Raw genomic sequence first — 17457 nt, forward strand, 5'->3', positions numbered from 1 at the left:
TTCAGAACATCATGCACTGATGGAAATACTCATTTTACTACTTATAATAATGTAAAATTTTTAATAGTCATTCTATCTCAGTCTCTGGCACCTGGCATGGTGCCTAACAGAGTCAATGTCCAATAGGAGTTGTTAAAGACAATGCCCAAATGAAGCCACAAGCGAACAAAAGCTTTTCCCTCTTCTTAAAAAAAATAAGTGTCATGCCTTTGAGTTACTGGTTCAGACTAATTGTGATTTAATAATCCAATTCTGGAGTTTTTTAAATCTTAGAATAGGCTTTTGGATATACCTTTATCCCTGTGATTATCATGATCTACATTTTATATATTACATTTGGTCAAATATCAGATAGGAATAATGAATAGAGTGTTCAACCAACAATATTCCCTATTGCCTAAAACCTCTCAACAAGGCAATGTTTCAGTTGCTCTGTTGAAGCATCAGATTAGCCATAGGTCTGCCACTGGTTTGCTAGTAGCTGGGAGAAATTGTACAGGACCACCTTGCTTTGGAAGATTAATTATTTAAATTATATTTTGGGAAACTTTATGTAAAAGAAGAAGCAGTGTGATTTAGAGACAATCAAAATTAGAAGGCATAAAGACAAAGCTGTTTTTCAAAATGGGAACAGTTTTGTAGTTTTTAAAGTGAGAACTAATAAATTATACTAATAACATAACAAGATTGAATGTTTACAACGCATTAGGCAACATATGCTTTCTAGATAATATTTCATCTAATCCTCACGCCAAATCTTATAGCTAAGTGTTGTTCTTATCTACATTTCCCAGAGAAGGAAAGTGACCTGCTTAGCTGAGTGTAGCAACTTGAACCCAGGCTATTTAGCCCTAGAGACTCCGTAGCTCCCAAGGCATCTGACTTCATCTGGAATAGAAAACAAAATTAGGACAACTCTCTAACTTTATTTTAAAAACCATTAATTGGCAATCAAACAGAACATTCCCAGGGCACTAGGTTCTGACAGAAATATCCAGGCAGTACAAACATAGAGCCTTGTTTTCCATAGTGCTTAAAATGTATTAAGTCAAAGTACACACAGATGGTAATAAATGGCACAGGCAGGAACACTTCAATACAATATTTATTTAGGAACATAGAGGATGTTTTGTCCCAGATCTTCAGACTAAGACTCACATTCTCCAGGGGCCTACTCTATTGAACAGAGCAACTCAGATTTTTCACTTGAGTGGTGGGGGCTGGAGCCTGGAAACTTGAGCAAATTGTTTAGTAGAGCTTCTTCTTGGTCTAGTCTCTCTTCCGTGAAGTCCCCTCTTTTGCATTCTGTTTTTACTGAACTTAGTAAGTAAAAACTTGGTAACTTAACTTTTCACCACCTTACTTTTTTCTGATTTTCTTCTCTACAATCCTTCTATAGAAATAGCACATTTTCATGACTGGCTACATAAAAGCCCAATATAAATTTGTGTTGATAAAATAATAAAATGGGAGACAGATAAGAATTTCTAACTTTTACTCAGAGCTTCCTATGTTCTAGGCACTCTTAAGAGATTTTCTCACAAGTATCAACTCACTTCTCAAAATCACAGAGTGCATTATCCCACTTTATAGATTAAGAAACTGAGGCCTTAGCAGGGATGAAATAATTACCTAAGGCCACTAAGCAGGCAAGTTCAGAACTTACATTCATAACAATTATACTACAGTTCTGCTATTCTCCTCCCTCTCATTCCAGCTTCCTTAAGAGGGGGCTTTGGCCGGGGGAGGTGGCTCATGCCTGTAATCCCAGCAATTTGGGAGGCTGAGGCTGGCGGATCACCTGAGGTCAGGAGTTCGAGACCAGCCTGACCAACATGGTAAAACCCTGTCTCTACTAAAAATACAAAATTAGCCTGGCATGGTGGCTTATGCCTGTAATCTCAGCTACTCAGGAGGCTGGGGCAGGAGAATCGCTTGAACTCAGGAGGCAGAGATTACAGTGAGTCGAGATTGTGCCATTGCACTCCAGCCTGGGCAACAAAGAGTGAAACTCCATCTCAAAAAAGAAAACAACAAAAAAAGAGGGGGCTTTGGCCAATCTTCATCCAGATGCCCATTCTTGGTCTAATGACCTGTACCCATGGGGGCAAAGTCATCTTATAGAACTAGATTCTGGGAACTACCTGCTGCTCCCACAGCAGTCATACAGGGAGAGTTGTCAGAAATGGGAGACCAAATATTTACACTCTTGGTTAGACAGAAGCTAATTTTCATCAACTGCTTTTATTTCACTTTGTATTTCAACTTCTAGCAGTGCAGAAAATGGAAATAAATATTACTCAGTGAGTGTTGCTGGGTGTGTGTGTGTATGTGTGTCTGTGTGTGTGCACGTGACTGGTCTAATATTTGAAGGAAAATATCCTAAAGGAATTTGGGGATTCCATTGTCTGTAATTAGCACAGACAAATAATAAAGCTGGTGTCAAACATGATAAATGGGATTTTGGCAAGTTTTGACATAATTTTTTGAAATCATTGCCTTTGAGATATATATTGTCAAAGATTCGATAGTAAATCTAATTTAAGTTTATATTTACCACTTATTTTCAAAAAACATCCTTGGAGCAAGCAAACAAATGAGCCAAATTTTCTGGATTGATGGGAACGTGGTCATGTTAGGCATCTTGGAACTTTGATTTGCAGGTGCCATTCATTCTCTCTACTCTTGACCAATCTAAAGTCATTCAGTTGGATAGAAACTAGAGCTTATATGGCTAAGTCCAGAGTAACAGAAAAATTCATCACGTATTGTATCCCTACCTCACAAGCTTGTCTGTCATCCAGATAGGAAAACGTGCACACCCTGAGGTGGATCCATCCGCCCAGTTTCCCTAATAGGCATTGCCACATTATAACACTTGCTGATATAATCCAGTCTCCCTTCCCATTTCCCTCCTCATGGAAAATACTATTCTATGCCCATCCTACTCTTTCATGAGTTTTTCTTACAGTGCCCAAGCCTAAACAGTTCTCCTTTGCTGAATTTACCAAGTCCTTAAGAAATGTTTGTTGGTGAGTAAATTCCTTTCATGCATTTAGCGCAGCGCCTTTTATCTGACACTTCCAGATACAAATCCTAACCAACAAACAAGGTAACATGTCTTGTCTACAAAGACAGTCTGGCATCATAGTACACTTCCTTGTTTCTATCTCAATCAGCAATTAGTACTATATCTGGTGCATTATAATACATTCAATAATAATTGTTAATTACTTGATCAGTAAGGGCTCAGTAATGCCAAACAAATGCCAGAGAACACACCTTCATTCAGTCTTTATCCACTATTGCTTAAACTCTTAGGAGACATGTAATTAAGTTCACACTCAAAATTCCCAAACACAAACATTGTTTATTTTGTAGGACCTAAAGATAATATGTATAAGATTTAAAAAACAACTGCTTTGAGATGTACCAGGGCTTAGAGGATTAGGAAAATGTAGCATGATGTTTTCAAGTTAGTCTTCCTTCTGGTTTGGAGTATGCTAAGATTAATGGAAAATGTGGTAATCTCTACTTCAAACCATTGAGCTCCAAATTTAGTGCCAGTGTGGCAAGTACTGCATGAAAGATGGATGTTACCCTTTTCAGTTTTAGGAGCTGGTAAGTCACATTGCTTGTTTTCAGATTAGCAGATGTTTGTCTCTGGGTATTGCCATAAGGAATGCTGTGTTTATTCAGATAAATAGATTCCTTGGTTGTGAATGATGATGAGCTTCAAACATTTCTCATGTGGCTTATACACATGTACAATCACAAACACGTACACATACACACCAGCACACTCTGCATTCTTTTTAGTTCTTTTTCTTTTTGAAAAAAGATCCAAATCACCAGTAGAAGCAGAGTCTTTGTGTTCATAATCTTCTTTAATGTGTAGGAGAATTGAAAGTCTATGTACATTATCTGTGAAAAAAAAAAAGTTTATTTAGCAAAAAAAGAAGATGGAATTTTTACACCCATATTGGAATCATAATTTACTTGGGTGTGGGCATGAGGTTTTCAGAGACCATGAGAGGGCCCCCAAAACATTATGCTTTATCTTTGTGGCTGGAATTGCCTAATTTAGACATTTCTTTCTGGGCATAATACCTTCTAACATGAATTTGTTTTAAAATTGTGATATATTCTATTTCTTCTAGTGCTGCTGTGATAGGGTGGAGGTGGGGTGTTACTTTCCTTTTACATATCTGAGCAGATAATTGGAAAAATTTTTCTGACCAAAAATTATGTCAGGCATTTTAGGTATTTTTTAAAAAATCATTTCACCAACCAGTGATTCACCTGACATCAACATGTATATGCTATCACACGTTTACTTCTAAAAACATCACCTAGCTAACATGATACTTCCAAAATTGCAAAAATTATGCGCTGTCTGTGTTAGATATTTGCATTGCAAAATACAGCACAGTGAACTCTTCGTCATTTTCCAAAATTACCTAGGAATATACAATAGATGTATTTTTCCGTCAAAGCTGGAAGGATGAAAGGTTAAAATTTAAAGGACCCATGACAGTCCTCCGGTTAAATAACCTAATGGCAAGTAAAATCTGGACTCCGGACACGTTTTTTCACAATGGAAAGAAGTCAGTGGCCCACAACATGACCATGCCCAATAAACTCCTGCGGATCACAGAGGATGGCACCTTGCTGTACACCATGAGGTAAGGATGGCTGCACTGCCATTAACGAATGTTTCTGTACTTCATTCCCTTCCACTTGTAGGCAGTCATCAGGCTGATGAGCCATGGTGGAACATTTGCTTCCTTGTTTTTCAACCTTAATAATCTTAAAAATCTCTCCAACCCATTCTAATTCCCTCAATCAAGGATGAATTAGTATTTATGCAAGTCTTTATGTGCTTACATCTAGTTTTATTCTTAAATAATTTTCTGTAGCTAGGTGGATTTAATATAAGGAACTTCCTCTCCCTACTATAAAACTCATATATTCCTGCATCCCAGTAAGATCTAGATTAAATTTCTAGAAGCTGTCTAAGATGTATATCTGCAACGTTTCTACTAAAAATGAAGCAATAAAAGACAGAAAATATGGACAGTAACAAAATTTATAAATCACACATTCATGTAGACATAGGTATTTGAAGAAGTATTTGAATTCACAATGGCACTGATGGTTAGAATGAGAATATAGATACTCTCAATTTTGCTCAAACTGAAGACTATGTATACATTTCTGTTTTATAAACATTTCCCCATCTTTAAGATTGCTACAGAGCTTAACATCTATTAGGTGCTCAATACCTTATGACAGAATGAAAGAAACATGAATCAAATAAGGTTTTTGAATTTTATAAAGAAAAAAGAGATGTTTAAAATATTCCTCATTTATGAGAAATTAAGAATTTTTCCAAACTCATTCTTGAGAGCAGCAGTAATTTATTCCCAGATGACTTGTTAGATACAAGTTTTTTATATCTTATAAGTTTTTACAAAGTATTGATCAAATGTACTTTGTAATTCAGATTTTTTTCACTTATTTCTTCAGTACAAAAAGGTAATAAAGGCAAAAATCCTCAATTTAGTGGATTGCATGCAAACACAGTAATATTTTGTCTTTGAAGAAAGCTGCCAGAATGTCTAGCTTTTCAAACACAAACATCCAAAAGAAAAAATGCTTCAAAAGACACTTTAGATATTGAGGCAACTAGTCAAAATGTCATAGGACTTACTTAAAAAAATCTAAAAGATAGAAATAGAGAACCAATGAACACATGTGTTGAGAACTTTCTAGATTATCTAAACAGGACCTATTTGTATTTGAAATTTGAAATGTTCTCCCCTGATGAAACACCACACATTTGGCTTTGAGCCTAAATCCAGTATTCATTCCTCTTAGAAGGCAATTTTCTGAGGAGAGATTTGCATATCCTAAGTAGTTTATTGATTAATGGTTTCTCATGTATGCAATGTTCTTCATCATTATCTAGCCTATATCTTTCATCTCCTAAAATTTTCCTTTGCTAGTGTGTTTTTACTTTCTTCAATCATTTAAGAATGCAATTTAATCATTAATTTACACTTTGTATATTTGCTTTAGTTGGTATTCTAGTCACTTAGTGATTTATTGGCTATAAATCAATCTTACCACATTTCTTGAGCTTATTAATAATATGGGTAAATATACTTGCTAAAAATCATATGAAGGACATGAATATAAATTTCCTTATACTTCTACAAACTGAAAGCAAATATATTTCAGTGAACTTTTTTCTTAGCAATCAAAAAAAAAAAAAAAAAAAGCAAGAATAGATTTCACACCCGCAGAACATCCCGGGGACTAGAGAGAAGCACAGCAGAGTCCTAGCTTCATTAGATGGTGAGTTTGTAACTAAAGCCAACTGGTTGGCAAGTAGTGAGATCCTAGATGGAGATGTTATATTAATTGTAATTTCTCAAAGCCTGGGGACGCATTCCCCTTTACCTTTTCCTTCCTTCTTTTATGCATTTGGTGCTATTTTAGGGAAGGAAGCAGAGAGAGATGCACTTACTTACAGCAGGAGAAATTATCTTCTCCTCCTTGCTAACTATGTCTTCCTTTCAACCAAGGTTAAATTAGTATTTATGCAAGTGTTTATTTGCTTACATCTAGTTTTTTTGTCAAACAATTTGCTGTAGCTGGATGGATTAGTTAACAGTTGTTTTGGAAAATACTAACAAGGCTTGCCCATTATACAATATCAGGAGTTGCCGATCTTCTTAAAGCAAACAAACAAAAGGATAGAATTCACTCATTATTGTAAATATGTTTTTTTAGATCATTTGATTATTAACAGCTCAGCATAACTCTGCAATTTACACCTGCTTTGTTAATATATTTGCTTCAGCTAATAACATTCCACTTGTAATTATCAAGAAGTATCTAATCTATATGGCTCTTGTTTGTATAGAAGTATCTAATCTATATGACTCTTGTTTCTATGTATTCCCTTAAGGCTGACAGTGAGAGCTGAATGTCCAATGCATTTGGAGGACTTTCCTATGGATGCCCATGCTTGCCCACTAAAATTTGGAAGCTGTGAGTAAATTTATATTAATTTTTCTTCATTGTGAGTCGTTAATCAAGAGATCTCTAACTAGTTATATCTGTGAGAAAAACACATATAAGAGAATCAGGAAAATTTTTAAAGAGTAATATACTACATGGGCTTTCCATAAGTAGTGTTCCTTGACTTCACTTTTTAATGTGGCTTCAGGAGACAGGTTATTCTCTATCTACTGAACTAGAAAGCACGGATTAAACTAGTTAGTGAAATAATTCTATTTATGGTGCAGTTGTGTTTATAGAAAAAGAAGTGAAGTATGGATGCTTCTACCTCATGATTATATTTTCCTCTCAATTAATGGAGATCACTGTGTCAATTTTATATCTTTACTGACACTTGTTTGATCTTAAAAATCATTATAAGTTTGTTTACCAAATTAAAATGTTGGTAGTTGGCAAAGGTCAATAAGTGTTTCTTAATAATGAAGCCTACACCTACCTGATTTTGCAAAAAACACAAATACCCCAATTATAGTCTTAAAAAACTACCTGATACATCTGTATACCTCATGACATTCATGTATATATGCATTAGTGCTCTTGAAAGTATCCTAGATAAATGCCCTTTATAATAACTTTCTGGATTTCAGCTGTTTGAAAATGTTCAGAAACACCTTGGAGGAGCCAAGAGAAAATGGCCGTGAGAGTCAGGTTCTCCGATCTTTTCTTTACCCTTCTGCTTTCGACTGGTTTACATGCATGGAGTGAGTGGGAATAATGTATTCTTGGTTTTCTGCAGGGGAGTTATGTACAAGGACTGAGTCAACTCCTGGACTACCTAACTGATTTTCTGTTCTCACTAGACAGGCAGTCTAAATGACTATTTTGGTGAAGATATGATTCATAGAAGAATAACAGTGGTAGTGTAGGAAGACAGAAAGTAAAGAAAATAGCAAAGGGCCTTCGGGCTCCTAGCAGCATCAGTCCTGGAGAGAAAATTTTATTTATAAATCCCATTTTGTACTGAAACTCAAAGATAAACTATTTCAAAAACTATAGCCTAAACTGGCATTTGGTGATAACTCCCTTCTCCCTGCTTTTTCCCCAATTTAATATACATTCTTTAACATGAACTATTATGTTTCCTCCTGAATAACAGATCCATTTTTAATAATGATAATATACATTATTTGTTACTTGCATGTCAGACAGTATATTAAATATTTGTACATCAATAAGTTCATCTAAACCACAGTATAACCTTACAGATAGGAAGATTATACATCAAATAATAGTTTCCCTGGGACAATACTGGTTTATGCCTAATATACTGGTATAATAATAATTATTATTATTATTATTGAGACGGAGTTTCCCTCTTGTTGCCCAGGCTGGAGTGCAATGGAGTGATCTTGGCTTACCACAACCTCTGCCTCCTGGATTCAAGTAATTCTCCTGCCTCAGTCTCCTGAGTAGCTGAGATTATAGGCATGTGCCACCACACCTGGCTTATTTTGTACTTTTAGTAGAGACAAGATTTCTCTATGTTAGTCAGGCTGGTCTCGAACTCCTGACCTCAGGTGATCCACCTGCCTTGGCCTCCCAAAGTGCTGGGATTACAGGCGTAAGCCATCGTGCCCAGCCTCATGTAATTTTTTTTTAAAGAGACAAGGTCTTGCTCTGTTGATATGGCTGGAGTGCAGTAGCACAATCGTGGCTCACTGCAGGTTTGACCTCCTGGGCTCAAGAAATCTGTCTGCCTTAGGCTCCTGAGTCCCTAGTACTACAGACATGTACCACTATGCCTGGCTGATTTGTAACTTTTTTGTATGGTTGTTGTAGAGACAGGGTCCAGCTATATTGCCCACTCTGTCTCACATACCTGGTCTCAAGCAAACTGTCCACCTTGACCTCCCTAATTTCTGGAATTATAGGCATAAGCTACAGTGCCTGGCCTGGTATAAATACCAATAATCCCCCCGCTTTTATCTTAAAAATGTCCTAATTTGAAAAATGAATGACATTTTAAAAAATTAGTCAGGAATGCTTTCAGCAGTGAGAATAGCTGAAAAAAGGAAAGTTTATCATTTTATATAAGATGTGTGAAAGTGTTGATAGATTTCTGATTAGTTCGGTATCTTAAAAAGTCTTAAGATGTCTTTAGATTTTCTTTCTCATCACAAGATGGCTGCTCTAACTCCAACCATTGCATCTCCAATCACAATAAAAGGCAATAGTAAAAGAAAGGAGTAGTATATAATAAACATATAAAAGCTTTCCCTAAAATCCTAATAGAAATCTACTCACACATCTCATTAATCAAACATGTCTCACACTGCCAATGATATTTGCAAAGAAGCCTGGAAGCAAATATTTTTAATTGGACACATTGTCAACCTGAAGAACACTGGAGGTATTTTAAGAAGAGGTAAATGTATAGTGAGTAGAAAACAGTGTCTCATATAAGAAAATTGAAGCTAAAGAAAAATAAGCAAGCTGTTTTCCACCTCAGAGCCATATGCTCTTTACTGTGCCTGGATTACTCTTCCCTTGGTTCTTAGCATGGCTGGCTTCTTCTATCTCTGCACATGTCAGCATAAATATCATCTCCCAGGGCCTTCCCTGATGATCTTATCGAAATTTGCTTACAGTCTCACCAGTCTTGTTGATCACAATGCACATTTATTTTATACCATTTATCACAGCAATAATGATTCATTTTATTTATTGGTTAACTTTTTTATTGTCTGGAGACTGTAACCTCATGAGAGAAGGACATATTTTGTCCAGCATTTCCTAGCACAAAGGTTAATACAATGTAGGTTCTCAATAAATATTTATTGAATGGATAAAGGTTACAAGACTCAGGCTTTAAGTGCCTCTTCACTATATAAGCTTCAGAAAAGAGGGTTTAAGACCTTTGGGAAATGAAACAGAACGGACTAGGCATTGGATTTCAGGCTCTGATGGTCATGCTTAGTGGAAGAGAACAGCATGGCTGGTTACCACTGACTGGCACTGGCATGAGAAGAGGCAGGGGCAATCCATTTGTGGTCAAGTCATTTCTCTGACCTGGTCTGATTAGCATATTTCAAAGGTCAAGAAACTGAGGCAAGAGCGGGCTAAAAATACTTTGACTCATTTTTTGAAGTAAACATCTTGCCAAAATATCAGAAAACAGAATAGGCAAGAGGAGTTTTCAATAATTTGGTGGAACAGCGTGTAATAAATGTTTATGAATATTCTGAACCAACCTGATTCATATGGTGATAAAATCTAAAGTTGAGAAGCAGTTTTCCTTACCATTCTCTATTAGATTCTGCTTTTAAAGACTAACTTAAACGTTTTGCTGGTTATGGATAAAGCTCTCTTTATAAGGCCAGATAACCCAGGGTCAATGTGCATAATATAGCTGTCATCATTTCACTGCTTTTGAGAAATACACCAAATAAGGCTTTGAGTCCAAAAAAAGGAGATTTGAGTTATGGATTCTGACATAAAGACCTAGGCAAAACCTGAATCTAGTAAGGCCTTATATGATTGTTTCTTGACTAATTATCAAAAACAAAGCATTGTAAACACAGAGAGAGGAATAGGTCAAAATTTGAATTAATTCTGAACAATACACAACTTTAGAAATGATTTAGTTCATGTGGCTCATACAAATGGAAACACAGAGACTCATAAAAGTTAAATAATAGTGTCAATCAGCAGCTCTCTGATACTAAATAACAACTGTTCCCAGTGTTTACCACCACAAAGTTCTTTCATAACACCAACCAAAACCTTGTTGTCTTTTTTTTTTTTTTTTTATTGCATTTTAGGTTTTGGGGTACATGTGAATAACATGCAAGGTTGTTGCACAGGTGCACACGTGGCAGTATGATTTGCTGCCTCCCTCCCCTTCACCTATATCTGGCATTTCTCCCCATGCTATCCCTCCCCAACTCCCCACCCCCCCACTATCCTCCCTCCCCCCCAACAGACCCCCGTGTATAGTGCTCCCCTCCCTGTGTCCATGTGTTCTCCTTGTTCAACACCCGCCTATGAGTGAGAACATGTGGTGTTTGATTTTGTGTTCTTGTGTCAGTTTGCTGAGAATGATGGTTTCCAGGTTCATCCATATCCCTACGAAGGATGTGAACTCCTCCTTTTTAATGGCTGCATAATATTCCATGGTGTATATGTGCCACATTTTTCCTGTCCAGTCTATCATCGATGGGCATTTGGGCTGGTTCCAGGTCTTTGCTATTGTAAACTGTGCTGCAATGAACATTCGTGTGCATGTGTCCTTATAGTAGAACGATTTATAATCCTTTGGATATATGCCCAGTAATGGGATTGCTGGGTCAAATGGAATTTCTATTTCTAGGTCCTTGAGGAATCGCCACACTGTTTTCCACAGTGGTTGAACTAATTTACACTCCCACCAACAGTGTAAAAGTGTTCCTATTTCTCCACATCCTCTCCAGCATCTGTTTTCTCCAGATTTTTTAATGATCGCCATTCTAACTGGCGTGAGATGGTATCTCAATGTAGTTTTGATTTGCATTTCTCTGATGACCAGTGATGATGAGCATTTTTTCATATGTTTGTTGGCTTCATGTATGTCTTCTTTTGTAAAGTATCTGTTCATATCCTTTGCCCATTTTTGAATGGGCTTGTTTGTTTTTTTCTTGTAAATCTTTTTTAGTTCATTGTAAATTCTGGATATCAGCCCTTTGTCAGACGGGTAGGCTTCAAAAATTTTTTCCCATTCTGTTGGTTGCCGATTCACTCTATTGACTGTTTCTTTTGCCGTGCAAAAGCTGTGGAGTTTGATTAGGTCCCATTTGTCTATTTTGGCTTTTGTTGCCGATGCTTTTGGTGTTTTGGTCATAAAGTCCTTGCCTATGCCTATGTCCTGAATGGTTTTGCCTAGGTTTCCTTCTAGTGTTTTTATGGTGTTATGTCTTATGTTTAAGTCTTTAATCCATCTGGAGTCAATTTTAGTGTAAGGTGTCAGGAAGGGGTCCAGTTTCTGCTTTCTGCATATGGCTAGCCAGTTTTCCCAACACCACTTATTGAACATGGAGTCTTTTTAAATTTTATTAATTAATTTTTTTGAGACATGGTCTCGCTCTGTTGCCCAGGCTGGAGTGCAGTGGCACAATCATGGCTTATGGCTGGCTTGAACTCTTGGGCTCAAGTAATCCTCACACCTCAGCCTCCTGAGTACCTGGGGTTACAGGTGCATGCCACTACACGTGGCTAATTTTTGAAGAAATTTTTGTAAAGGCAGAGTTTTGCCATTTTTCCCACACTGGTCTTGAACTCCTGGGCTCTATAAATCTGCCCGTGTCAGCCTTACAAAGTGCTGTGCCTACAGAAATGAGCCACTGTGTCTGGCCACCTTGTTGTCTTATTTTTAAAACTTTTCTGGGGCAATATAATTTATTTGAAATTATAACTAAAAATTATTGACTAATTAGCTGAAGAATCTTTTTAACCTCATTTTTCTTATGCTAATGCCTCCAATCAAGTATGTTTTTATAGGAACTACTTTCTGGTTACTAAAATTTAAGGAAACAGTAGGATATATCATCTTTGCTAAGATCTTAAGTATATCTGTATTCTCCATCTTAAAATTCCAACTTGCATCATGTGAATCTACCCTTCATTTTGGAAGATTTCCACGGACAGGCATGAATAATGAATCATCTGCACCTTCATAATGATGTCATGTTTGTAGTAGATGGTCTACACATTTTCATATGCAATGGTGCATCTATGAAACTGCAAGAAATGAGACACTAAAGTCATATAAAATGGAAAGTCAGTGGTAACACATTTTTCCCCCTCTACAACTCTATTAGCAGTCCAGTAACGACACGTGACAAAGGATATAAAGACAGGGTGCAGACACTGTTGCTAACAGCACTGCAATATGCAAGCAAGCGTTTTAGTTTGTCGTGAAATGACACAAGATCTAGACCTGGTTTCATCACTAATTGCATGACCACCAAGTATTTTTGCTTAGCTTATGAGAATCTATCTAATTTACAGTTTTGCCTAGAAAAATGCTCATAAACCACAGTAAAGTTGAATGAATAGCATCCTAAGTTTTTATCTCGGTTTTCCCAGAAATTAGTGATGTGCCCTTAAACAAGTCATTTTATTTTTTTGCCTCAGTTTACCATCTGTAAAATGCAGTTAAACTCCATGACTTTTGAGGCATTTGCAAACTGATCATTCAATCATTTCATGTTACCATAAACTCATTATGTCTTCTTAGGTAAGACACTTCTATTAAAAAGTAATATTTTATCATATTTTTAAAAATTACTGAATGTGGTTCTCTACAAATTGCAAACGATAGGGTCCTTCTCAAACTACTGTGCTCTGTCTTCTTCTAAGAGGTTTTTTTTTTTGAGATGGAGTCCTGCTTGCTGTGTTGCCCAGGCTGCAGTGCAGTGGCATGATCTCAGCTCACTGCAATCTCCACCTCCCTAGTTCAAGGGATTCTCCTGCCTCAACCTCCCGAGTAGCTGGGGCTACAGGTGCGTACCACCACGCCTGACTAATTTTTGTATTTTTAGTAGAGACAGGGTTTCACCATATTGACCAGGCTGCTCTTGAACTCCTGACCTCGTGATCCACCTGCCTCAGCATCCAAAGTGCGGGGATTACAGGTGTGAGCCACCACACCTGGCCATTTTAAGAGATTTTTAAATTACATTTTACAGCCCTCCTAATAGACACAGTACTCCTAATATACACATTGCTGAAATGCTTTCATTTTTTTAAGACTATGAGGATAACCACAATTAAAAAGGAAAAACAAAGATAAATTCAAAATTACCGATTTTTTACTTTTACATGTCTCATGAACCACTAAATTAAGTTTTAGCTCATTCTCTTAAACTTATGGAAAATTTTGTTTTTTAAAACCATCTGATTATAAACCGATGCAGAAATGATATTGAAACTGGCAGGCCACCCTTGTAAAATCAGGGAACATTGGCTACATTTTTCTGCATCACTCACCTCCGTGAAAAGTAATCACTTTAGAAGCTTTGTTTTAGGGACTGAGAGTCATGGCTCACATCTTTTTTCAGGCAGACTCATTTTCATGTCAAAAAGCAATCATGGTTTTATACCTCATAATATTTTATCTGGGGCAAAGGTGTATTGGACACAACACAAACTCCTGGTCATTTGAGTGAGGATTGGGTCAAACAGAGATGCATTATGACTTTTATGGGCCTTAAACATTTTTGTCTTTGGAGGCCATTCCTCCAAGAAGAAAAGTAAAATTATTTTATGACTATGTTGCTACTACAAAGATGAATATAATCCAGATTAGATTATATTCACTTTATCTTTTGATTTCAAAAAAATTTACAATATTTTTGTGGCCTCCTAAAAGCATTGAGGGCCTTTGGTCCTGCAACAAATGTGCCTAATGGAGAAGTTGGCTGTTGGCCAATGAGTCAAGCTCTTATCATAGGCCAACTTTTGCTATGATGCTTTCCCCTCAAAAACACTGGAAACAGCTTGCTTTTTCTAACGTGATATTTTCTTAAATTTTTAACCTCATTCTGAATCTAAACAGAGGAAAGTACGTACTGTTATTTCAACCTATGTGAAGTGGGTGTTATAGGACTATAAATCATAAAAGCAATGGAATTCCTTCTCTCTTTCTCTCTCATTCTACACACTCTCCTCCTCCAACCTGTGTAAATTATCTATAAGAATTATGACTTAATCTCTCATTAGGAGATGGCCAAGTTCAAAGTGACAAGGCAAATGAAAATGATTGAGATGAAGAGCTATAGAATTTAGCTCATCATCATGGAAAATATCCATAAGAAGGATAATCAATAACAAAGAGGAGAGTAAACTCAGACTTGCTAATATCCCCAGCACAGTATTTTGTCCAAATGCTTGTAAACATTTGCTGGAGGAGTGAATAAATGACTTTAAAAAATAGAAAATGTGTTTTAATTTTCCTAAATTCCTAAATTAAGGGACGTGCACTCTGCTTTCTTAGCCTGCCCTCTGGAACCATGATATAGAACATATCAAGCTGATAGAAGGTATCGACTAAATAAGGGAAGTGAAGTGGTAAAATATATGGATAACTTTCTACTGTTTCCTTTTAGATGCTTATACAAGAGCAGAAGTTGTTTATGAATGGACCAGAGAGCCAGCACGCTCAGTGGTTGTAGCAGAAGATGGATCACGTTTAAACCAGTATGATCTTCTTGGACAAACAGTAGACTCTGGAATTGTCCAGTCAAGCACAGGTAAGTGCCATTTTGTTACTTCAAACATGGAGGAAGAAACAGAAAAATATTTTTTGAGAACTCCATGAGTCCTTCAGTAATACAAGTCTAAGAAAGAGAAGATTTCACTAAACTGGGCATCAGTTGAGCTGGGAACTAATGTGAACTCAGTAGATCTGTGACCTTGGACATGTCATTTAATACCTCTTGGCCTCTGTTTTTGTTTTTTGTTTGCAAATTGAGAAACTGGTTCTATGTGAACACTGTAGCACAGCAGGTAGCTATGTGAACTCTTAGAGATGAACATCTGAGTTAAATCCTTACTCCCAGACCTCATCAGTTGTTTGTAGTTCCCCTGCAGGGTGATTGGAAGAAATACATTAAATTCATAAAGGGTACTTATCACTATTCCTGACACATTAAAAGCTTTTCATAAATAACTATTTATATACTCTAGGCTCCATTTATTACCATAAGTTAATGAATTTTGTTGAATTCGTAGTAGTGATTATTATATGTGGGACATCAAAAAACCAATTCCTTCTACAAATTCATTTCTATCTCTAGCCAAGCATTTTCCACAGCTAAAGCTGAGAGAGACATAACCATATTATTGATCACTCCATGTTGGAATTAAAAGTAGGTAGCATGCCATCCATCTTAGTATATTGACTGATTTGCGAATCCTATACTCAGAACTAGATAAGATACTCTGAAAAAGCTGGACCTACATCTTTAAAGTTGTTTCAAACAATAAGATAAAAGTTTTATTATTCAAGTATCCATTTTGTACTATCTGAAATGTGATCATCAGACTAGAAAATTATAGATAAAAGTTGGACTGCAACAATTAGAAAACATATACCCCACAAACCCCAACATTCTTTAACTAAGGTTCAATTACTGAAAGCTTTAACAAGGATCAACAATTATTTTTATGAATGTCTTTCAAAATTTAAGTTGATCTTATTCACTGTTATTTGTGATTTCTATGGAAACATGATTTAGCAATAAACAAGAAGAGTGATGCTATTTTTCTCAGAACAAACTTCTTCCTCAGATTTCAGGCTTTATAATGGGAACCTCACAAGCATAACACACTCAGATAATATAGGTCAACCTCTTATTATGATTATTGGATGAGTTCTGATTAATAGGATCGATTTTTTGCTTGCTATGTTTATGTGTTTTATTTTTTAAAAAATGGAGACTGTGTCTCTGTTTTTCTCTTATTTCAAATCCAAGTGGCATAGTGGAAAGGTCATAGGCTTTGTAGTGAGGAAGATGTGAATGCAAGTCCTGCTCCTGTCGCTTAGAAGCCTTGTGACTTTGGGCAAGTCTTTTGTTTATTTGGAAACTCTAGTCTTGCCTAAGGAATGATAATCCTGTATTTTTGTATTAAAGATGAAATAATATAAAATATTGCAGAGTATTACATAGCAGATACTCAAAATGTTAAGTAATACCTGTTACTGTAGTCCTGAAATATTCCAAAACATGAAAAATGCTCAAGATTTTTCCTTCCTACAACATAATATGTTGGAAAAGATACTAAAATAAGCTTTGTTTACTTTTTTTTAAAACAACTTGAATGCCGTTATAAGCTGGGTATAATGGCAGACACTAGAGATTAAATGATAGACAAGTTCAGGTTTTGCTGTCATGGAATTTGAAGTCTAAGAGAAATTGAATGCATAAATTATAGTTCTCAAAATCGGTAGTAAGTGCTGTGATTAACATTTTTGTGATGGCAGAGACCACGTCTGTCTTCTGTACCTCTATTATTTTCTGTAGTAGCTGAGACATAGGAGGCATTGAACAAATATTTTGAATTAATGAATAAAAAAATGAATCCAGCCTAAGATGATCTAGGAGGGATTGTTGCAAAGGTTGACTTTTCATTTTATTAGTCTGAATATATTGGGGGATAAATAATCACTGTTCTAGGCTCCAGGCGTACCAAATACTGCACACATAATTTTTGGTGCTCAAAGAAGTCTCCATCTCTTTTTGTTAGAAAGGAAGTTGGAGAATATTAAGGAAACACTTCAAATGCCATAGTATGCAGTCCACAGTGCAAATATGCATGAAGCCTCAAAGGTTGCTTAGAGAAGAGGATGTTCCTACTCTAGTTTTATCTTTAGCATCCTTAATCATGTCACTA

The 17457-nt window shown here is 36.3% G+C and overlaps 1 protein-coding gene across 3 annotated transcripts in view; it reads left to right on the forward strand.

Annotated features, from left to right (window-relative positions):
- GABRA1 (gamma-aminobutyric acid type A receptor subunit alpha1) overlaps positions 1-17457 on the forward strand; it is a 57324-nt gene that overhangs the window by 23745 nt on the left and 16122 nt on the right. For all 3 annotated transcript variants that reach the window (XM_064376508.1, XM_021672213.2, XM_064376507.1), the window contains 3 exons: positions 4465-4685; positions 6977-7059; positions 15171-15314. In XM_064376508.1, the coding sequence (XP_064232578.1) occupies positions 4465-4685; positions 6977-7059; positions 15171-15314 (448 nt within the window). The remainder of the gene's footprint in view (positions 1-4464; positions 4686-6976; positions 7060-15170; positions 15315-17457) is intronic.

The sequence above is a fragment of the Aotus nancymaae genome, unplaced genomic scaffold (genome assembly GCF_030222135.1).
Source record: "Aotus nancymaae isolate 86718 unplaced genomic scaffold, 86718_ANA_hifiasm-v0.15.2.pri h1tg000015l_0, whole genome shotgun sequence".
Classification (NCBI taxonomy): Eukaryota; Metazoa; Chordata; class Mammalia; order Primates; family Aotidae; genus Aotus; species Aotus nancymaae.